Source organism: Trematomus bernacchii, unplaced genomic scaffold, assembly GCF_902827165.1.
Source record: "Trematomus bernacchii unplaced genomic scaffold, fTreBer1.1, whole genome shotgun sequence".
NCBI classification, from domain to species: Eukaryota; Metazoa; Chordata; class Actinopteri; order Perciformes; family Nototheniidae; genus Trematomus; species Trematomus bernacchii.
In genome coordinates this window covers 876,345-899,990 of record NW_022987549.1, presented here as the reverse complement: position 1 = coordinate 899,990, position 23,646 = coordinate 876,345, and the positions used below count along the sequence as shown (strand labels likewise).

Genomic DNA, 23,646 nt, shown 5'->3' with positions numbered 1-23,646 from the left:
GGGTTGTGTTTTCTGACACTTGGTGAGTTCCCTGGAACACCGGGGACACATATTCATGTATAAAAGACGTACAAAAGTGCATTTTGCATGATAGGTCCCCTTTAAGGGATCATTTTAGATAGTTTTTAAGTGGGGATGTACGAGGTATTTGTTCACAGTCGGTGTAGATGGCTGTCTGCACATCCCCAGTTTGGAGAAGTATTCAGGAGGTTCTGCTCCAAAGCTAGAGGGGCAGCAACAATATTTTTAAAGCTCCTTTCAAAAACTACCATTTCAGTTTAAGTGTACTTTACTACGAATATATGTACTGCCTTGCCCTGCGTCAGACAGCCCTTTTCACACGGCTAAATGTCAAATCCACCAGACTCTATTCACAAAAACAGTCACTTAGCAGAACACAGGAGGTGCTGGAGTAACGCTGCTTCAATAGGTCGGCTTGTTTGTGTTATTGTGAGGTTTAAAATGCAATTTAGCATTCACTGAACACGCACAATAACACTAACTAACTAACCAACCAATAGAGGCAGCGCTAAACCAACAACTCCTCTGTCCTATAAGTTAAAATGACTGTTTTTATTAATGGAGTTTGGTGTCTTTCAAGAGAGCTTAAAAACAGCTGTCAAAAACATATAGTGTATAATGTTCTCACTGCAAGAGGTGACAATATACTGACTATAGCATGCACTTACATTGATATTATGTTGTGGCTAATAGATGTTTTGCTGGGACTCCTGTCTGTTTCACTTCACAATATCCCTCTAAATGTTACCACCGTGATATAATAATAATAACTGTATTGCGTCCCTCCTTTAGTCACTACATGAGGCAGATCCTCGAGGCGCTGCGTTACTGCCACGACAACAACGTCATCCACAGAGACGTCAAGGTACTTATATATATTTGACACTTGAATGCACCCTCCCAGTGTTGCAGCTGCAGAGGGAAGGTTGCTGCTGAGGAGAACAAGTCCTTATCTGCATCTGTGCACTGAATAAATGTGTCTTTTGGAGGTCAGTCTGTAGGGGCTTGGTTTGGGAATTGAAGGGTCACCGGTACAAGGTCCCAGATCGGACAACAACAACAACAACAAACAAAGAGGTAGACGTGCAGTGTTTACCTCATGCAGAGGTGTGTATTCTGCAAGCTTTGGGAAAAACTCCCCTCTCTCCGGCAGACACAGGAACTGTCGTGTTTAAATCAGCCTCTTTGGACCCACAATTATAAATATTAATTATTTTAAAACTCCCTAAAAGCGTGAGGTGCTTGGTTTTTGCAGCAGTCCCTGTAAATATTCAAAACGTAACAATCAGATGAACAGGTGTACTGTGTTCTGGACTAGACACGAGGGTATGAAATATAAAAATACACTGTAATCTTCAAGTTAACAATTGTAAATGTCTTATTTTGCACAGTTTACTAATGGCGCATTTCCATTGCAGCGCGTAGCTCGCTTTAAGCGTGCCGTGTCGTGCCGTCCACTTTTTTGGTTGTGCTTCCACTAGGCCTCGTTCCGGCGCGGCACGGCGCGGGGCCACTTTTTCCCCTCTTTTCTGGCCCTAGAAAATTGTGGTTCTATCGGGGCCAACAAACAGGGCTGAGTCGGGCTGAGTATGCTAAACTAGAGAGAGGAGCGCTGGCAAGAGGGCTAGAACTACAACAAGATGGACATATTTGACCGTGATTTAATTGTAATACACGTTTCAAAATGATGCCGAAGTAACAACATACTGATACCGGTTAGTAAAAACCATGAATTAATGCTTTGTCAAGTCTGCAGACAGACGGCAGGGGAAAAACCTTTTAAAATGCGTGTTTTTCTAGATGGAGATTGGCTAAGCTAACGCAGTATATGCTCCGACCGTCCACACTCACAACAACGGCCTATACAGACATAAATAAGGCAGCGACTGTATTCACCATGACACAGGCAGTCTGTGGTGTGTACTTGTTTAACTTTTGTCGAGTTTCTGAACATATATAAGGAGCTGTGAGCTCTGAGTGCTAACAGCTAACGGCTGTGTTGTGTTTCTGGATTTCTCATTGAAGATGACGTCACGGCTCCGCCTACACTGCGTTACTATAGTAACTACCCCAGTTCCTAAACTGTAATGGAAGCGCAGCATGAAGTGAGTCGGCCCTGTTAAGGCCCAACGCGGCCAAGCCGTACCGAGCCGTACCGAGTGTGGCCGAGGCCGACCGTGTAGTGGAAATGCGCCATTACGGTACTTAATGTGCAAACAGAGTGGGAGGACGGTTTGGAATTTGGCCAATGAGTGATCCTTATTGGATTAATAAAGTGTCTTCTTCTCCAAATACAAACAGACATGCAAACACAATAGTAGTGCAGCATACAAATATGGATTTACAATATATATATATATATATATATATATATATATCAAAGTACAAAAAGGCTTCAAACTAATCTAGATATCAGTGTTCTGACAGCTACCCTATTGTATAGTTTGCACAGTTAGAAATCCAGATGTAACATCTTCTGATTTCCCCTGTAGAATTAGCATGTGATGCATTTTACTGCGTTTCTCCTCACTCTGACATTTGGGTTTTCTGTAGACGTTTGCATCTGTGTGAAAACATGCATTTGCTACATCAGTGTGTCAGGTGTGACAGGTGTGTGTGTGTGTGTGTGTGTGTGTGTGTGTGTGTGTTTGCTTGTTTGTGAAAGCAGAGAGTGAGACGGAGGAGACGCTCTGAAAGCAAAGCCCTGGTTCACTTTGTTTCTCCTGCCTCTGATACACAATGTAGAAACAATAGCAACACACACACACACACACACACACGTTGTGTACGACACGTAGACACAGATCCTGAGCCAGTGATTCAGCAGGGTGCATTGTGGGAGTGAAGACAGATTAAAGTGTGTGTACCAACGATGACTAACACCTGCACAAAGCTGAGGACAAAGATAGAAACTGGACTCAGAGTGAAACGATACGAGGCTCCTGGAAAGAAGACAATAACAGGGGAAGTACTGCATATCACATACAGAGTGTGTGTGTGTGTGTGTGTGTGTGTGTGTGTGTGTGTGTGTGTGTGTGTGTGTGTGTGTGTGTGTGTGTGTGTGTGTGTGTGTGTGTGTGTGTGTGTGTGTGTGTGTGTGTGTGTGTGTGTGTGTGTGTGTGTGTGTGTGTGTGTGTGTGTGTGTGTGTGTGTGTGTGTGTGTGTGTGTGTGTGTGTGTGTGTGTGTGTGTGTGTGTGTGTGTGTGTGTGTGTGTGTGTGTGTGTGTGTGTGTGTGTGTGTGTGTGTGTGTGTGTGTGTGTGTGTGTGTGTGTGTGTGTGTGTGTGTGTGTGTGTGTGTGTGTGTGTGTGTGTGTGTGTGTGTGTGTGTGTTTTGTTCCCCTCTTCCCCAGGGACGTTCTGTAGGAATCTTTAGATCCATTGTCTCGTCTCAGCAAGAATCAGAACATCTGAGACTGGAGATGTCAGAACGATCACTTCCTGTGGGTCAGAATGTGCAGAAGTTCAACCATTCAGATGTTCTACTTCCTCCGTGTTACTGTAGATCAGGGGTACTCAAACCTTTTTATTAAAGGTCCACTTGTGAATGTCGGACCTTGAATTTTATACAAGGTCACTGGTCCGGATCAATGCCCCCCACCGGAGCGGAGCAACGAAACTGAAATGAAGAAGCAGTTTCTTACGGCGCGCTATGCATGGGGCCCCCTTGAGGGGGTTTCCCGACATGTCGTTGCAGTAAATTAAAGGGTGTTTCATGTTGTCGTTGCTGTGGACCTTCTTAATCTACCTTCTTTGAGGGCCCCCTTCTGGTCCGAGCACTTGCCTGTCTGCAAACGGCGCCCCTGTATGCACACACACATTCAATACATACATACATACAGTATGGTGGCTTGAACTAGTGGGAGAAATGGCACTGTTTGTCTGTAGCCCAAAAAATGGCATTAGAAAGTCAAGGTAAACTTGCGGTCTGCAATGCGTGTCACGGTGTCACTTGTACCGTCACCAAGCAAGCGTACTCGACATTGAGAAACACCCAGGGTTCGGTCCGGATTGATTTTCAGTTCGGTCCGGAGTTTGAGAAGCCCTGCTGTAGATCTGAGCTGGTGTGCTGATATGTTAAAACACATACATGAGATCATTGATTAGTGCGTTGGATCCTAAACATCGTCTCCTTCCAGTTTCTCAGTTGTGAGGATTTGCTGCCTTTCCTTTTTTTTTTATTCATTATAAAATGTGTGTTTTTTATTTAAAGAGTGTTAGTAGCAATCAAAACAATGTGGAGATTTAAACTTGGGTTTTAGGCAACTGTGAAAGATATTTATCACTTTTTTATGACAGTTTTAATATTTGCCATTTGACTACAGATCTGCAGACTAATTGATAATACATGCTATAGTTGTTTGCAGCAGTCGATGGATGTCACCAGAAACTATACTTTGGGTACCATGTTGATGCCAATATTTGGAAAACTGATAGAAGATGTGTTAGTAGGCTAAACTCACTGCTGACGCACACGTTTTTTCCACTTAAATGTAGATTAAATGACATGTTCTCCTCATAACGAGTTATAAAATCGGTGTTGAAATCGGTAAATGATTTAGTTAACGTTAGCTTTTAGCTGTAAGCTGCTATCTGGAGGTTGTTTTCTATTGGCTGCTGCTGTTAGGTGGTATATTAGAGTTGCGATTGTGCATTAAAGCTCTTTTCAGTAAAAAAAAACTAACATTTGTTGAAGGTAAATGAAAGCCTTATTGTGAAGTGTTCAATAGTGTAGTCATGTCAAATGTTGTTTTTGGGGAGAAACTTCAATTAATAGAAAGAGGTGTTTTCAAATAGAGAGAGAATACTGACGTGTACCTTTCTAACGAGGCGTACAATTATAGTTTGTTAAATGTGAATCAAAAAGAAGGTGCTTTTTGCAGTAAACAATCGATATAAAACACACCGTATATTTCATTTTACACAAATGCAGCTTTGTCATTGGTCCACTTCTTTATCAGCTTCCAACAGCGACTGTGGAGCTCCTGTCTGTAGGTTATCGGATGTACTGCCCTTTAATGACACACACACACACACACACACACACACACACACACACACACACACACACACACACACACACGTCCTTGTTGAATATGGATCAGCTCGAGTGCCGCATCTCTCCATGCATGAAAGTCACTGAATTCATTGAAACCCTGATGTTCATAAATCACCGTGATGCCTCAGTATTTATCTTCTTCACCACAGACAGCAGCACCGCCATGTTTGTTTCTATATCTCTATCTCTATAGATCTGCGTGTCTTCACCTCTGGACCTCCTGCAGACGCCACTGCAAACTGGAATAATTAGGTTGTCTGGCTCTAAGTTTGAACGATTATGCAAAAGCGTGCTGTGCAGGAGTTGAAGTCACATAATCAGACGTTCAGGGAATATATACGGGAGGGTTGCCTCTAATTAGTCAGAGAAATAGTAGAGAACTAGCTAACATGCTACATGCACATGTCTGTTTAACATCATTGAATCATCACTGTTGTACCAAAGGATGCACAGAGGTCACCTACTTTCCAAAACAAACGAACCTGGTGATTAAAATGAGGATACAAATTGTAGAAATTCCTGCACACTGTTCCGGCTCATGCTAACGTTAGCTCAGCTCTGATAACTTAAAGACCAACCTGTTCATACTAACTCAGTTTAACCCTACACTTTATTAGGTCATGGCGCTCAGTTTTGAGGTTTGAATGCCACCAGCAGTGAGTTTCTTTGCGGTGTGCTGCATCACGCTGTGTAGAAGTGGAACTCATGCTGAATGTCTGATCTTCAAACCACTGATCCCCACGTCGTGTTGAGCAACCGTAGAGAGGCATGACTTCAGAGGTAAACCGTGAAATGAACACAGAGACACGCACCATACAACGATCTGCAGGAATGCTAAGAAAGAGATCTGCTGTCAGAAGACTCAGCAGGTTTCTCCTCTGTGACTTTCAGAGTTTGGATTCCTAGAATAGTCTCTCTGCGGGAACTCTGGAACTTTTGTACAAACATTCATGCCTTCTGGTGGTATCTCTGCGCCCGTGTGAGAGAGAAACTGTGGTTAGAATCTAGATATTGCACTGTAACTGTGTGGTAAGCTGGTGTCGGTCACAGTGTTGGATAATTCCTCTAAAAGACGTGTTAGTTCTCTTTATGCTAAAGTCTGTTTTAGTGTTAAATTAGCATCGCAAAAAAGCTGCTTTCTTTGGCTGTGTGTGCAGGAAGTTACAGAGTGTGTTCCTACGGGGATATTTAGTAGGGATGCCAGAAACTGACCATGATCAAATTCGAAAATCGGACAGCCCTGGCGAATATTAATCGATTATTCGCCGCCGCCCCCCCCCCCCCCCCGCGGGAGAGAAAAAATAAAGTATTTTCACAGAGCTTGTATTTTACTTCATTTGCACTTGTCAGTTCGAAGTAGTTCCATGAGGAACTCTTCTTTGTTCATCTTTAGTTGTGTTCTCACTGTTCTGTATATCGCCAATAAATCAATCGCACGTGTGGCGGAGAAGGAGGGGGGGGCGGGGTCGGTGTGTAGCAGTCTGCAGCAGCAGTCTGCACTCTGCGGCTTCCTCCAAGTTTACAGAAAAAACAAACTGGTGGTGTGACCAATGGCCATTTAGAATTATTAATACTATTACTATTATTAGCATTAGTCTATATTTTGGTTGAAACTAAGCCAGGAAAAAAAAGAAAAACAAATAATAATAAAAAAATATATAAATAAAATCGAATTTAAAAATAATTTTCGATTATGGAGACTGTAACGAATATTCGAAAAATCGAATAATCGCTGGCATCCCTAATATTTAGGGATGGCAGCTCCTTTTGAGGCACTGCAACACACGTTAGCACTGGTAGGTAAGGACACCAAATCAGCAGAAAGCAAAAAGTGTGTGCAACATTTGCTTTCTGTTTCAACATTTGCTTTCTGTTTCAACATTTGCTTTCTGTTTCAACGTGTTCCTGTCGGTTTGAAACAGCTGCAGCGTCTGATTTATTATTGCTGCAAAAGACCATGATATAGAAATGTTGCATCTGCAGGAGAAACTCAAATGTCGAGAGATTAGAGAAACTCACACTTATATTAAGACACTTAGGATAAAAGCTACTGCAGCTAATTGGAATATTTTGTATGTGAGGCTAAGGGGCGGGACATCTCTGAGCGGGTGACCAATCACAACAGAGCCGGCCAGCTCATTTATTTACATGTATTTGAATAATTGTCCAATTTCCTTGGTTTTTATGTATTATTTCTACACATAAAAGCATGTGTCACACAGCGTTGCAAGCAAATAGACGCAAAAATGTACCTATACCCCGATGTCGTATTTCTTTCATCGCCGATAGATAAAGTCAATAAAGGTGTAAAGACTAGAAAATAAACATTAAAGTCAGTTGTGCCTGGATTCATGCAGATTGTAATCGATCCACCTGAGGACGACAGCCAGATTTAAGCCGGTTTCAGTTTGATGTTGTCAACATGATTAGCCGCCCTCGAGTCCTTTGGGATGAATGCACTCCTAAACTTAAATAAATCTCACTTTAACGAATATTTCAGGGTCAGCGGTAGAAAGAAATCTGCTTTATAGACGTGCAACACATATCAAATCCTCCACAGCAGCAGATCTTATTTACTGCATGTCATTTGTGAAGTGAATTTCCTCTCCGTTTGATTGTGTGAGCAAATGCCAACTTCTGCATATGAATAGGTACATCTGATGGAGATAAAAACCCGTTTCCTACCCTGAATATTTGCATGTCGGCTGTTTTCACACACTTTGACGTCCCTGTGGTGCCCTCAGAGGAATAAGAGCTGCTTGTTAGTGTGTGTTTGTGATGATGTGTGTGTCTGCAGAACAGATAACGGCCTCCAGCGGGCCTTGGAGTGTCGACCGTGAGACTCTGACATTGAGCTTTCACACGCACACACACACACACACACACACACACACATACAAACACACACACACACACACACACACACACACACACACACACACACACACCCCTGCATACATTTAGTCACAAACTGCCGGTGATAAATGAGCCTCAGGTGTCCAGGTTGGACGGGGACCTTGCAGCTTTGTGTCGCTCAGTCACATTCAGAGAAGATTTGGTGTTTTGAGAACTGCAGCTTTTCCTGTCTTTGCAGATAATTGATTTAGTCATTTTTTATGCAAAACTGGCCCAAATATGGGTTTTGAGCCTCACAAAAACTCCCCTTTTCTCTGATTCATATTATATTAAAGGTCCCATGTCATGCTTTCTGGTTATTACCCGTCCCCTTGTGTTATGAAGGTTTTTCTGCATGTAAACGGTGTGCAGAGTCACAAACCCTCAAAGTACACCCTGTAGCGAGTAAAACTCTAACACAGAAAAGACCTGTCTATGCTGCCCCAGAACGCCTCGTTGGACATTTCTCTTTTTCCATTGTTTACTTCTTGGGTATAGTGACGTATTTCGGGTATAGTGACGTAGCGTAACGGCTCCGTAGATTGGTCCAAATGGAGCCATTACGTTTGGACTAATCCGCGGACTTCCACACACACACACACTCGGCAGGACGTTGCGGGGCTCGCTGCTGCGAGGAGCGGGACACTGTGAGCTGGCTCACTGGTGTGGGGTCGGAGAGACAGCGAGACATCGCGGAACTCAGCCTGAGCACACACACAAACTCCCAGCCAGGCTGCGGGTGTGTGTGTGTTTCCGGCTGGGTTTCGCTGTGTCTCGCTGTCTCGCAGACGGCCACTGGGCTCACAGGGAGGGGGGGGGGGGGCAGGAGCTCCAACAAGCCGTGTAGGACAGAGAGTGAATACACATACTATACAGAGATGCTGTATGAGAAACCAATGTGAGTTTGGAACATTGCACAATTTAAATGTATTCTAGTAGACCTCAACAATGGAATTATGATCAGTAGAAATGGCCATGACATGGGACCTTTAAAGTGATTTTCTTTGGGTTTCTGACTAAAGGAGACATTTAAAGGCATCACCTCTTACACTGCTATTGCAAATGATCCAAAAGTCTCCCTTAAAGAGGCCCTTTAATGCTTCTAGGGTTCTCCCTTTCCTGTAGTTCTGTAGGTTTCTGTGCATGTAAATGGTCTGCAAAGGCTAAAATCCCTGTGTTTCCTAAAGTTTAAATGGATTGTTTGTGATATTTCTACACTCTACGTACGTCTAGTGCAGGGGTCGGCAACCTTTTTGATATGAAGTGCCATTACAAAAAATCAGCGTGCCGACGATCGGGAATTATCAACGGGGGGGTAGAGGAGCTCGACGCTTGTGAACTATCAACAGGAGGGCGGGGGGGCCTCGCTGCGGGGAAGCAGTGTGTGGACCTGTCAGCGCAACTTACATGATGCCGAATATAACGGACACATTTAAATAATTGGTTTAAACGGCTTAATAATAAGGACGATCGTCCGTTCTGTGATTCTCCAGAACACACATGTGATGATATTAGGGTCATGCAGAGTGAGATGAGATCGCTGTCCCTTTAAGAGAGAGAGAGAGAGAGGGGTGTGGCGTGTGCATGTGTGTGTGTGGAAGGTAGAGCGAGAGTGAGCGAGCGTGTGTATGTTTCTGGAAGTGAAACGAGGCAGCAGAAAAACAGAGGTCTGTGATGTATTTTGTGAAACAGAAGAACAGCTAAATAAATGCAACGGCCTCCCAAGAAGAGCTCGCCTCTCTCCAGTCATTTAAGCTAAAGTGGGTTATTGAACCTGAAGCTTGTTGCTTCTGCCCTCCTCGACTACGGTCTGGGAGCCGACAGGAAAGTTCAACACACAGATGGCTAGTCCGCCCCTTTGTAGCATATTATTTCAATGAGAGATGAGCAGATCGCCACTGGGCTTTCAACTAAAGACACAGCCACGCAAAAACTGCGGCATTTGTAAAGCTCCTTATGGGTACTGCAGTTTGACGATCAGCCCTGCACCACGGAGGAAAGCGGGAGAAAGTCACCTGGAGTTAAAGAGAGCGGGGCTGCGCTGCGTGCATGGCTTCCTTCTGCAGGTAACAGGGAGACGCGCTCTGGTGGCGGTCTCGTTCAGGATCCGAAAATAAAATGTTCATATTTTGCACACTTACTCCACTTATTCCTAGTGTGCCACTGGTTACGGTGCCAGGGCTTGCCGACCCCTGGTCTAGTGCATTGTGCAACCTCCTACATTCAAACTAACCTTTACAAGAACTCACACTTGTGAGGGTGTGAAACACGTATTCAGCACTTGTTAGTTGAGTTTATATTTATATTACATGCTAAGCTTCACACAGGATGCCCTTCTGCCCTAATGCATGCTGGGTGCTTCTGTGAAACCTCCACTTAAAACAGGATGCTGCACACTGTGTGAAGAAGTTTCCCTGATGGACGGGCACTTTTTAAAAAGTGCTGTGAGCAGTTTTCTCCTCTCCTGGGAGAGCTGCTGCTGGCGGAGACGATCCTTCACGTCTCGTTTTGCCCGAACACACAGAGACAATAATCAGTCAGTGTGTGAGAGCCTGACAACCAGCGGAACTAACGCCACCTCAGGGACCCTTTATGTATCTGCATCACAACAACACACATGCAAGGATGCACACACACACACACACACACACACACACACACACACACACACACACACACACACACTTAGAGACATGATGCACACACACACACACACACACACACACACACACACACACACACACACACACACACACACACACACACTTAGAGACATGATGCACACACACACACACACACACACACACACACACACACATACACACACACACACACACACACACACTTAGAGACATGATGCACACACACACACACACACACACACACACACACACACACACACACACACACACACTTAAAGACATGATGCACACAGACACACACACACACACACACATACATGATGCACACACACACACACACTTAGAGACATGATGCACACAGACACACACACACACACACACACACATATACATGATGCACACATACACACACACACGCACACACACTCATTTACATACATGATACACACACACACGCACACACACTCATTTACATACATGATGCACACACACACACACACACACTCATTTACATACATGATGCACACATACACACACACACGCACACACACTGATTTACATACATGATGCACACACACACACACACACACTCATTTACATACATGATGCACACATACACACACACGCACACACACATTTAAAGAAATGATGCAGACACACACTTAAAGACATGATGCACACACACACACACACACACACACACACACACACACACACACACACACACACACACTTACTTCACAGTACATAGTCTCCTGCCGCCTCACACACACCTTCTGAAACACACACACTCTGTAATCCCTCTTCAATAATGCAGACTCAATTACCGAACAAGGTTTACGACACATGGATATTAAATATTGAAAGACTCCCGCTGCACATGACGGCTGCTCCACGAACACGCCTTGTATTCTTCAAAAGGACATCCATAGATTTACCCTGAGGCTTTTTATACCATGTTTGCAATGTCGATAAAAACACCTTAAAAACTCTGATTTATCGACTCAGTTGAAAGTCAAAATTGCACTTTAAAATGTAACTCAGTCTTTTTATTGATGGTCCTTTAGGTTCAGTTCAATATGTTTAAAAATAGTTTTTTGCATGATTAGATCAATTGTCATTCATATTCAGCTACAAACAACATTAGGTTGATTTCAGTAGGGTACGGAGATATGTAGTACATCAAATATCCCCATGTTTAAAAACTAAAAACCTTTATCGATATGTTAAGGTTGACACTTGCTGCTAAATGAAATATTACAAAAAGCAAAAAATACATAACTTGTCTTAAAAACAGTCTTCAAACCAGGAAAGATAAACACTTATGCCATCTTGTGATAGGACAATATCCAAAAGGCGTAAAGGCTTATATCTCAATGTCATTAATGTACTGTATTACAAAGCATTATACTCCAGTTTCATTAGCTGCTATAAAGCAAACACACCATGCAAACGTAAGACTATTGTAACCCAGGTTAAAAACACACTGCACAGTCAATCCTAGCAGGCTCCCCTAGCTCAGTATAAATAGCAGCCAGGTCACTTCCGTTTCCCTTGCTGGTCGGCGTTTGTGATGCTAGTTGCTACATTGATGCTAGTTGCTACATTGATGCTAGTTGCTACATTGATGCTAGTTGCTACATTGATGCTAGTTGCTACATTGATGCTAGTTGCTACACACAGTGATCCCTCCACGATTCCTCAACGATTCATGTTTTGTTAACAATTGCTGCAATCAGCGGTCAGGTTTTTTGTTTGGATATATGTTTATTTGCCAGGTGCTTGCCGCACCTGATGACCTTTCCTGGACCTTGATGGCGAGCTAAGATTGGAATAAACCTACCCTCCCTGCCACATGGTGTAATAGGATTGAACTGAAATTAACGCAACGAACGGAAATTAATGAACTTTACCCCGGGAGTTTTTGTTGTTGTTGTCTTTTGCCTTTACTGGGCACAACCCCAGAAACATAATCATGTGAATGTGATAACGTTGATATCTTGAATACAAATATTTTGTTTTGGAAAGCATACCTTGTTTCAGTGTTGTTTTTCACACACATTGAGCTCCAATAGTCGTCCCTAGTTCTTCTGAACATCACTAGTTTAATTACAGCTAATACACATGCTACACTATCATTATTCCTTTTTAACTGAATAGATAAAACACCTGATTATATACTGGCCTGGCATATGTACTACAGCGTCTCCAGCGCTTTCGAACGGCAATGGCCGTGGCTGTCTCCTCCTGATTGGTGGAGTTGGCCCAATAGCCGTAGCGCCACCGTCCTGACGTCAGGACAGTGTTCAAATCTGGATCAGTTTTTATCAGATCCGTTGCAGCCCCTTTTTTAGAGATTTGGGTATGGAGGAAAATAGAGAGGGTTGTGTTTTCTGACACTTGGTGAGTTCCCTGGAACACCGGGGACACATATTCATGTAGAAAAGACGTACACAAGTGCATTTTGCATGATAGGTCCCCTTTAAGAAACTGAAATATTTCAAACATTATATTTGAATGAATGCCTCTTCCTAACCATGAAAACATGATACAGCTGCAAATATTAGACACGTATTAAACAAAAATAACTTTTTTGATAATATAATTGGTAATTTGACACGCAAAACTGGCCTAAATATGGTTTTTACCCTCGCAAAAATAAAGATTCCTCTGTTTCATATTATGTTAAAGGGATTGTTCTTAAGGTTTCTGACAAAATAAGAGACATTTAAAAGCATCAACTCTGACACGGCTATTTCAGAAGGGCCTCTTGTACATCTTTTAACATTTACAAAACACTTCCTTGACTTATTTCCGCTGTAACGGGCCGTCTCCACAGCAGCGTTAAAAAATCTTGAAACGCTTCTGCCCATTCACTTTGAATGGGGTGACGTCACTTTCCCTCACTTTTCGCCGAAATGCTTTGTGGGCAGGTGAGCGGAGATTTTCAGGATTTTGAGGATTCAAAGTTGAACAATGTTCAACTTTTGAGGCTGAGGTGGAAGCGTCAGCCAATCAAATCCCGTGTACGCAAATCTGACAGTTCAAGCTCTAGCCAATCAAACTGCGTGTATGCTGGGAGAGACATACCGCAGGTCATTTCCTCATATTCCAAAACATGGAGGAGAAATTAGCGGTAGGGAATCACCCGGTGCTTTATGACCCGTCCCTATTTACCTACCGGGATATAAACCGGAGGAGCCAGGCATGGAGGGAGGTGGCAGAGACAGTGGTAGGTTTTCGCCTGTTTGGGGAGTTTATATCCAGTTTACTTCGGGCTTTTTTGCTTCGTATGTCGCGGGCGGGAGATTCATGTGATTGGTTGCTCGCAAAAAATCCTCAAGCTTCAGATACGCCCACCTCCAAGATTTTTTTAACGCTGCTGTGGCGACGGCCCGTAACTGTGGCCACGTTCCCTTCCTCCAGCGGGACAGCCTTGGTGGTGTTGCTTCCTGTGACCGAGGAGGATTTAGTGCTTCCAGTTTTGTTCTGGTTGCACCTTAAGAGTTTCAGGGTTTGATGACGGAAGGTCTTGTCCAACAGGAAGTACATTATAGGGTCCGTGGATCCTCTCAAAGCGGCCAAAAGCAGCAAACAGTTCTTCAGCTGGAGGAAGAGGAGAGAGAGGAGATGTATTTGTATTAAAGAGGACATGTTGTGCTGATGTTCAGGTGTATATCAGTATGTAGTGTCTCTACTTTAAAGAGTCCTCTCCTGCTGATGTTCAGGTGTATATCAGTATGTCGTGTCTCTACTTTAAAGAGTCCTCTCTGCTGATGTTCAGGTGTATATCAGTATGTAGTGTCTCTACTTTAAAGAGTCCTCTCCTGCTGATGTTCAGGTGTATATCAGTATGTAGTGTCTATACTTTAAAGAGTCCTCTCCTGCTGATGTTCAGGTGTATATCAGTGTGTAGTGTCTCTACTTTAAAGAGTCCTCTCCTGCTGATGTTCAGGTGTATATCAGTATGTAGTGTCTCTACTTTAAAGAGTCCTCTCCTGCTGATGTTCAGGTGTATATCAGTATGTGATGTCTCTACTTTAAAGAGTCCTCTCCTGCTGATGTTCAGATGTATATCAGTATGTAGTGTCTCTACTTTAAAGAGTCCTCTCCTGCTGATGTTCAGGTGTATATCAGTATGTAGTGTCTCTACTTTAAAGAGTCCTCTCCTGCTGATGTTCAGGTGTATATCAGTATGTAGTGTCTCTACTTTAAAGAGTCCTCTCCTGCTGATGTTCAGGTGTATATCATTATGTAGTGTCTCTACTTTAAAGAGTCCTCTCCTGCTGATGTTCAGGTGTATATCAGTATGTAGTGTCTCTACTTTAAAGAGTCCTCTCCTGCTGATGTTCAGGTGTATATCAGTATGTAGTGTCTCTACTTTAAAGAGTCCTCTCCTGCTGATGTTCAGGTGTATATCAGTATGTAGTGTCTATACTTTAAAGAGTCCTCTCCTGCTGATGTTCAGGTGTATATCATTATGTAGTGTCTCTACTTTAAAGAGTCCTCTCCTGCTGATGTTCAGATGTATATCAGTATGTAGTGTCTCTACTTTAAAGAGTCCTCTCCTCCTGATGTTCAGGTGTATATCAGTATGTAGTGTCTCTACTTTAAAGAGTCCTCTCCTGCTGATGTTCAGGTGTATATCAGTATGTAGTGTCTCTACTTTAAAGAGTCCTCTCCTGCTGATGTTCAGGTGTATATCAGTATGTAGTGTCTCTACTTTAAAGAGTCCTCTCCTGCTGATGTTCAGGTGTATATCAGTATGTAGTGTCTCTACTTTAAAGAGTCCTCTCCTGCTGATGTTCAGGTGTATATCAGTATGTAGTGTCTCTACTTTAAAGAGTCCTCTCCTGCTGATGTTCAGGTGTATATCAGTATGTAGTGTCTCTACTTTAAAGAGTCCTCTCCTGCTGATGTTCAGATGTATATCAGTATGTAGTGATTCCTAATAAGGAAAGAAAGATGGCGTCACCTCGACTAAGATGGAGAATGGATGGCACTGTTTACAGATGTTTGGTCCCGGTAAATATCTCAGCTGTCGTTGGTCGTTAGCCAGAGAGATGAAGATGGGTTTGTAGATGTGATACGGCAGCAGGCAAACCGAGAGAACAACCTGAGAAGAGATGGTTTAAATAAAAGACACACAGTTCTGGTTGTTATTGATCTCAATCTGTAGTTTCACGTCTTCTTCAATACAGCATGTTGTTCATTTAGTCGGTTATGGTCCAATCATGAGTCAAATGGACGATAAAGCAGCAGGGCTTTTTGACAGGCTAATTAACGATATATTTTATTCTTACGAGTTTGGGATTTTCTTGCCGTCAACCTCAATGAAAACCAATATTCAAAGTGCTACATTGTAAGCAAGTGTCCAATTGGAAGCTACGAAAATGGTGGAAACAGTGCTAGAGAAACACCATTCACGAAACACCAAGATTTTGTCTTCAAACCAAGACAGACTTATCCTACTAATTGTGCCTTTTTGAAGACGTTACTTTAGAGTAAGGCTGATAAACAATATACTTTATTTAGATTGTTCTTTGTTTGGGACTTCTTGGCGTCAACCTAAAAAACAAAACAAGATTCAAGGTGCTAGATTGTAAGGAAGTTTCCAATTATGGCGCATTTCCACTACACGGCCTCGCTCGGTATGGCTAGGCCTCGTTAGGACTGGCTCACTTTATGGCGCATTTCCATTACAGTTTAGGAACTGGGGTAGTATCTATAGTAACGCAGTGTAGGCGGAGCCGTGACGTCATCTTCAATGAGAACCCCAGAAAAACAACACAGCCGTTAGCTGTTAGCACTCAGAGCTCACAGCTCCTCATATCTGTTCAGAAACTAGACAAAAGTTAAACAAGTACAAACCACAGACTGCCTGTGTCATGGTGAATACAGTCGCTGCTTTATTTATGTCTGTATAGGCCGTTGTTGTGAGTGTGGACGGTTGGAGCATATACTGCGTTAGCTTAGCCAATCTCCATTTAGAAAACACGCATTTTAAAAGGTTTTTCGCCTGCCGTCTGTCTGCAGACTTGTCAAAGCATTAATTCATGGTTTTTACTAACCGGTATCAGTATGTTGTTACTTCGGCATCATTTTGAAACGTGTATTACAATTAAATCACGGTCAAATATGTCCATCTTGTTGTAGTTGTTGCCCCCTTGCCAGCTATGCTCTCTCTAGTTTAGCATATTCAGCCCGACTCAGCCTCGTTGTCTCTGGCCCTAGACCCACGATTTTATGAGGCCAGAAAAACTGTGAATTAGGACCCGCCGGCCGGTACTAGGCCAAGTGGAAACGCAACCAAAGACGGGCCGCTGACGTCACAGCCCTCTTAAACCGTGCTCCGCGCTGTAGTGGAAACGCGCCATAAGAAGCTACAGAAATGGTGGAAACAGTGATAGAAAAACACCATTCACGAAACACCAAGATTTTGTCAACAACCCAAAACAGACTTATCCTACTTATTGTGCCTTTTTGAAGACGTTACTTTAGAGTAGGATACTGTATATGCCTCACACTCACCTGTATGACCACGATGTTTCGTAGCACCCTCCCCAGCAGACTTTGAGACGTAGTGACGTTCGTGCTTTTCCGTGATCGCCCAATATGCCTCAGAACCATCATATAAGACATCAGAACCAGCAGGTAGAAGAGGAAGAACAGAGCAATCACGATCACGGCCAAACCAGCAGAAAGTCTTCCTCCGATCTCCACCGTTGGGCTGTAGCAAACCTCCGTACATCCAACAACAGCTTTTTTCACGCTCACCGTTTCCTTCACGGAGTAAATAACGGTGACGGGTACCACGCCTCCGATAGCCACCGACCACACGACGATGCAAACTCTGTTGGCGAAGGACGTTCTCTTGAGGCGGGAGAAGAAACCGTGAGGAAGAAAGGCGATGCACCGATTGGGTCTGGAGGCGTGGGTGTGCTGGAAGAGGAAAGGAAAGACAAGTGTTCGATGCTTTACAATAATGAAATGCATTAAGAGTAATTAAGTCTACTTGCCACCTGTGTGAACCTGGAAATGTTGAGTAATGTTGGCATTATAGTCTATGTGGACAATAGTCTGAAAGTGGCTTGGCCTATTTGGACAATTTTGAAGTGGTTTTGAAGGATGATGAATCCATTTCTGACAAATTGGCAGTTTTGTGTCCCTTAAAACTTTAAAATTGACCAGGGCAATTCAAAGTGTTTTACTAAAATGAAAGACATTAAGAGTAATTAAGTTTACTTGCCAGCTGTGTGAACACGGAAATGTTGAGAACCCCAAAGTGTTATGCTAGAAATGTAAAGTAGGGGTCCTCAGCACATTAAAACTTCCGGATGCTAACTTGGATATGTTGGGCAATTGGCCAAAGTTGCATTAATTGGCATTATAGCCATTATGTGGGGAAATAGTCAAAAATGGCTTGGCCGATTTTTGAGTTGTTTTGGAGGTTGTTGAATCAATTTCTGACATTTTTAGGATAAAAAATGGCAGTTTTGAGTCCCCTTAAACTTTCAAATGTACCAGAAATGTGTGAAAATCCGCCCACCAGGAGTACAAATATGGCAACTTTCTTTATTTTTTCATTCTAACATTGGATATATATTGATTTGTTTAAAGAATGCCTTTCTCTTTAATGCAAATTGGATATTTTTATGACAACTTGTACAGATGTAATGCCCCGCTGTGGTGGAAACAGGAAGAACTGGTTCACACTGGGACCTGGTTTGATGGAAAAAGGGTATAATAGATATTGTTTTAGTCACACCTGTATGAGGGAGGCGAAGCGGCTCAGCGCCAGCCAGGTGAGGATCATGATGCTGATGTAGATGTTGATGTGCAGCACCGGGGTGATGCCGTGAAGAACCAGCTGACACAGAGTGCTGCTCAGCGTCCAATCAGAGCCCCACGCGTAGTAAGCGGCCAGGAAGGGAGTGGTGAGAGACAGAATCAGGTTGGAGATGCTCAGGTGAGACAGGTAGACGTGGATGGGGGAGACAGTGGAGATGCAGCGGAGAAACACCCACAAAGAGAGGATGTTTCCTGGGAGAGCGGTGAGGAAGAGGAGGGTGTAGGCAGAGGGGAGGAAGAAGAGGGTGGTGAAAGTGGGACAAAGGGAGAGAAAAGAGGAAGAGAGGGAGGAGTTATCCAGAGGGAAAGGGGTCGAAATGTTCTCCATTTGATCTGAAGAGACACAAAGTGATGGATGAGAGGGAGAAACATGTTTGTTAAAGGTCCCCTATCATACTGTTTCTCATCAATATATCACAGGTCTCAGATATATCCAGAGCCTGTCTCTGATTGGCTGAAACACCAAACAGATCATTGCAGCATTACCCATAATCCCCTCTGTTTCAGCCCTGTTTCCAAAGTGCTGATTCTCTGTCTGTTACTTTAGATGAAAATAAGGAGCCCCTCCCCACGCCCCTCTGAGAGAGATTTGGTTACAAAGAACTCAATGGTGCTCTATGAGGAGATTCAGGGGATAAGGTGGGGGGGGGTTACCTTGGTTGGTGATTGGCTAATGGTTACACAAGACAAAACATCGTTATGACATCATCAAGTGGCCAAAATCTGATCAGCTCATTTTCAGACAGGTTTTTATAGAAATGGATCAAAAAGAGAGAGAATCTTTGTTCCTGAAACTTTCAGAGTCTCTTTCCACAGAGGGGACACATGTTGATGAAGAAGAGACATGAAGAAGAGGGGACACATGTTGATGAAGAAGAGACATGAAGAAGAGGGGACACATGTTGATGAAGAAGAGACATGAAGAAGAGGGGACACATGTTGATGAAGAAGAGACATGAAAGAAGAGGGGACACATGTTGATGAAGAAGAGACATGAAGAAGAGGGGACACATGTTGATGAAGAAGAGACATGAAGAAGAGGGGACACATGTTGATGTAGAAGAGACATGAAGAAGAGGGGACACATGTTGATGAAGAAGAGACATGAAGAAGAGGGGACACATGTTGATGAAGAAGAGACATGAAGAAGAGGGGACACATGTTGATGAAGAAGAGACATGAAGAAGAGGGGACACATGTTGATGAAGAAGAGACATGAAGAAGAGGGGACACATGTTGATGAAGAAGAGACATGAAGAAGAGGGGACACATGTTGATGTAGAAGAGACATGAAGAAGAGGGGACACATGTTGATGAAGAAGAGACATGAAGAAGAGGGGACACATGTTGATGAAGAAGAGACATGAAGAAGAGGGGACACATGTTGATGAAGAAGAGACATGAAGAAGAGGGGACACATGTTGATGAAGAAGAGACATGAAGAAGAGGGGACACATGTTGATGAAGAAGAGACATGAAGAAGAGGGGACACATGTTGATGAAGAAGAGACATGAAGAAGAGGGGACACATGTTGATGAAGAAGAGACATGAAGAAGAGGGGACACATGTTGATGTAGAAGAGACATGAAGAAGAGGGGACACATGCTGATGTAGAAGAGACATGAGGAAGAGGATTTTGCACAATAGGTGAGCTTCAAGTTATAACGGTCACCAGTTGTATGCAGGGTTCCTGTTTTAAAAGTGAGAAACCCGGAGACACAATAAGGCCCTCATTGGTATTAAAATGGCATGAATCAATCTTTTAAACGGTCTTAAGACACAGGAAATGTTCTCCATTTGATCTGAAGAGACACAACAGTGATGGATGAGAGACAGACACATGTGGAGGATGTTTATTAAGTGTGGAGGAAATTCTAATTCCCTTGAGAGAAACTGATAAATGATTCTTTGACAAAGTTTGTCTTTTGTTATAACTTAACATATGTCTGTTACACACATACAAGACAAAAAAATACTATTTAACAGAGTGAAAAACAATCGGAGTAAAATACATAATATATGCTTATCTGTGAGAATATGATAATAAATAATGATATGATAATTTGACACAACATTAAGTTATAATGGTCACCACTTTTACGCAGGATTCCTGTTTTTTAGGTCAATTAAAAAATTCTATTTACATTTTTGCACATCTCAAAACATTCTCTTACACTATTGTATCTGTTGTATTTGTTTGATGTCCTATATATATTCCTGTTGCTCTGTTGGAGGAGCCTGGGACTTCAGTTTGTCATTGCCATATCTACACTGTAGCTGCTGAGCTCATGATGATGAAGCCTTGAATCTTAAAAGGTGAGACAATAAGGTCCTCATTGATATTAAAATGGCGTAAATCAATCTTTAAAAAAAGTCTTAAGACACGGGAAGTCTTAAGACTTGTTTCTGACGTTGCAAAGTTTAGTCTTAAGGTTCATCCCAAACTCCTTTAAACAGTCTTAAAGTCTTTTTTTAACATTAAATCAACGCTTTTGACATTATTAAAGTACGTATTACATTACATGTCATTTGTTAGACGCTTTTATCCAAAGCGACTTGCATACATTCAGTACTGTGGACACTTTGGGGTGAAGTGTCTTCAGGGACACAACGACATGCTGACTGCAGTGGGGTTTGAACCTGTGCTCCCCTGATTCCAAGTCCAGCGCTCTCTCGTTGTTCATAAATACATTTATTTTGACGATGAATTGTCTTAGTAATTGTAAAAGGATCTTATCGATGTATGTCTGCACACATTTGGGCTTGAATTTAAATCCAAGCACTTTTAAAAAAGCATAAATCTAAAATTTGTTTTCAAATGTCAAATCAAAATGCTTAAAAAAACTCTCCTATTATTATTTGAATCGACAATCCTTTGCTCCTGTCTTGTAACCAACAAATGAACCCAAAATATCCTCCAATACGTGTTCATAACAAATATATATATCATGCTATATTTAAACAACAACGTTTGAGCATGTTACTGTATGTTACATTTTGATTAAACCCTTTCAAATCGAGTTATTTCACGGTGCAATCATTCGTATACGTACCTCTAACAGGAGCTCCGTCCAGGTCAACAAACGGCTGCAGTTCTTTAAATGTAACATTCACAGTTCTTTAAATGTAACATTCACAGTTCTTTAAATGTAACATTCACAGTTCTTTAAATGTAACATTCACAGCTCAAAGTAAAAACAACTCTCCGGCTCGATGTGAATCTTTTCTCAGACTTCCTGTTTTTTTTTACGGTACTTCAGGTTTGTGTTTGTGTCATTTCACATCAGAGCTGCTCTAAACACGACATGTTGGCGTCTCTCGCTATTTCAGGTTCCACTTCCTCAGTTACGCTGTGGGTTGATGAGAGATACGGTTTAAGAGATGAGGGTCAAGCTGTGGTACTGTGCATGAGTATTTTAGTACATGAGATGTGTGGTGCATGTTCACAGCAGCGCTTTATCTGTGTGAGCTGGTGACACTTTTTAAAGTACAAATAATGCATATTTTAGTGACGCCCTGTTCTGCTTTTTGGGGAGTTGACTTCCCTGTAGAGTGAGATACAGGTGTCGTAAATGTTTTTTTTCTCTTGGACTCCTTTGTTTACTTCTGGACCATAATGACATCACTATGTAACACTCGCACTTCTATTGGATAGCGCTCCATCACATTGTACTTGATAGGCTAAGGGGGCGGGACATCTCTAAGCGGTTGACCAATCACAACAGTCGAACATACACCTGAACATCAGCAGGAGAGGACTCTTTAAAGTAGAGACACTACATACTGATATACACCTGGACATCAGCAGGAGAGGACTCTTTAAAGTAGAGACACTACATACTGATATACACCTGGACATCAGCAGGAGAGGACTCTTTAAAGTAGAGACACTACATACTGATATACACCTGAACATCAGCAGGAGAGGACTCTTTAAAGTAGAGACACTACATACTGATATACACCTGAACATCAGCAGGAGAGGACTCTTTAAAGTAGAGACACTACATACTGATATACACCTGAACATCAGCAGGAGAGGACTCTTTAAAGTAGAGACACTACATACTGATATACACCTGAACATCAGCAGGAGAGGACTCTTTAAAGTAGAGACACTGCATACTGATATACACCTGAACATCAGCAGGAGAGGACTCTTTAAAGTAGAGACACTTCATACTGATATACACCTGAACATCAGCAGGAGAGGACTCTTTAAAGTAGAGACACTACATACTGATATACACCTGAACATCAGCAGGAGAGGACTCTTTAAAGTAGAGACACTACATACTGATATACACCTGAACATCAGCAGGAGAGGACTCTTTAAAGTAGAGACACTACATACTGATATACACCTGAACATCAGCAGGAGAGGACTCTTTAAAGTAGAGACACTACATACTGATATACACCTGAACATCAGCAGGAGAGGACTCTTTAAAGTAGAGACACTACATACTGATATACACCTGAACATCAGCAGGAGAGGACTCTTTAAAGTAGAGACACTACATACTGATATACACCTGAACATCAGCAGGAGAGTACTCTTTAAAGTAGAGACACTACATACTGATATACACCTGAACATCAGCAGGAGAGGACTCTTTAAAGTAGAGACACTACATACTGATATACACCTGAACATCAGCAGGAGAGGACTCTTTAAAGTAGAGACACTACGTACTGATATACACCTGAACATCAGCAGGAGAGTACTCTTTAAAATAGAGACACTACATACTGATATACACCTGAACATCAGCAGGAGAGGACTCTTTAAAGTAGAGACACTACATACTGATATACACCTGAACATCAGCAGGAGAGGACTCTTTAAAGTAGAGACACTACATACTGATATACACCTGAACATCAGCAGGAGAGGACTCTTTAAAGTAGAGACACTATATACTGATATACACCTGAACATCAGCAGGAGAGGACTCTTTAAAGTAGAGACACTATATACTGATATACACCTGAACATCAGCAGGAGAGGACTCTTTAAAGTAGAGACACTACATACTGATATACACCTGAACATGTATTTAAATGTGTGAATACATTTTAGGCCTCTCAGATACCCTCTTCTCTATTTAGGCAGAGGTCAAACTAAGTAATACTGCAGTGTGGAAATACTCTTATATACACATTTCTAAGTACCTGC

General features: G+C 42.5%; 2 protein-coding genes across 2 annotated transcripts in view; one reads left to right on the top strand and one right to left on the bottom strand.

Annotated features, from left to right (window-relative positions):
* The window catches only part of caska (calcium/calmodulin-dependent serine protein kinase a), a 174,863-nt gene that overhangs the window by 89,642 nt on the left and 61,575 nt on the right, over positions 1–23,646 (top strand). Inside the window, 1 exon segment of the mRNA XM_034123649.1 lies at positions 814–886. Within this exon segment, the coding sequence (XP_033979540.1) occupies positions 814–886 (73 nt within the window).
* LOC117476964 (probable G-protein coupled receptor 82) lies at positions 13,936–21,677 on the bottom strand. The gene is made up of 5 exons (XM_034123650.1): positions 21,521–21,677; positions 18,384–18,799; positions 17,147–17,557; positions 15,591–15,731; positions 13,936–14,221 (listed from the first exon to the last, which is right to left on the bottom strand). Exons 2-5 carry the CDS (start codon positions 18,792–18,794, stop codon positions 13,955–13,957), a joined length of 1,230 nt encoding a protein of 409 aa, XP_033979541.1. The 5' UTR covers positions 18,795–18,799; positions 21,521–21,677; the 3' UTR covers positions 13,936–13,954.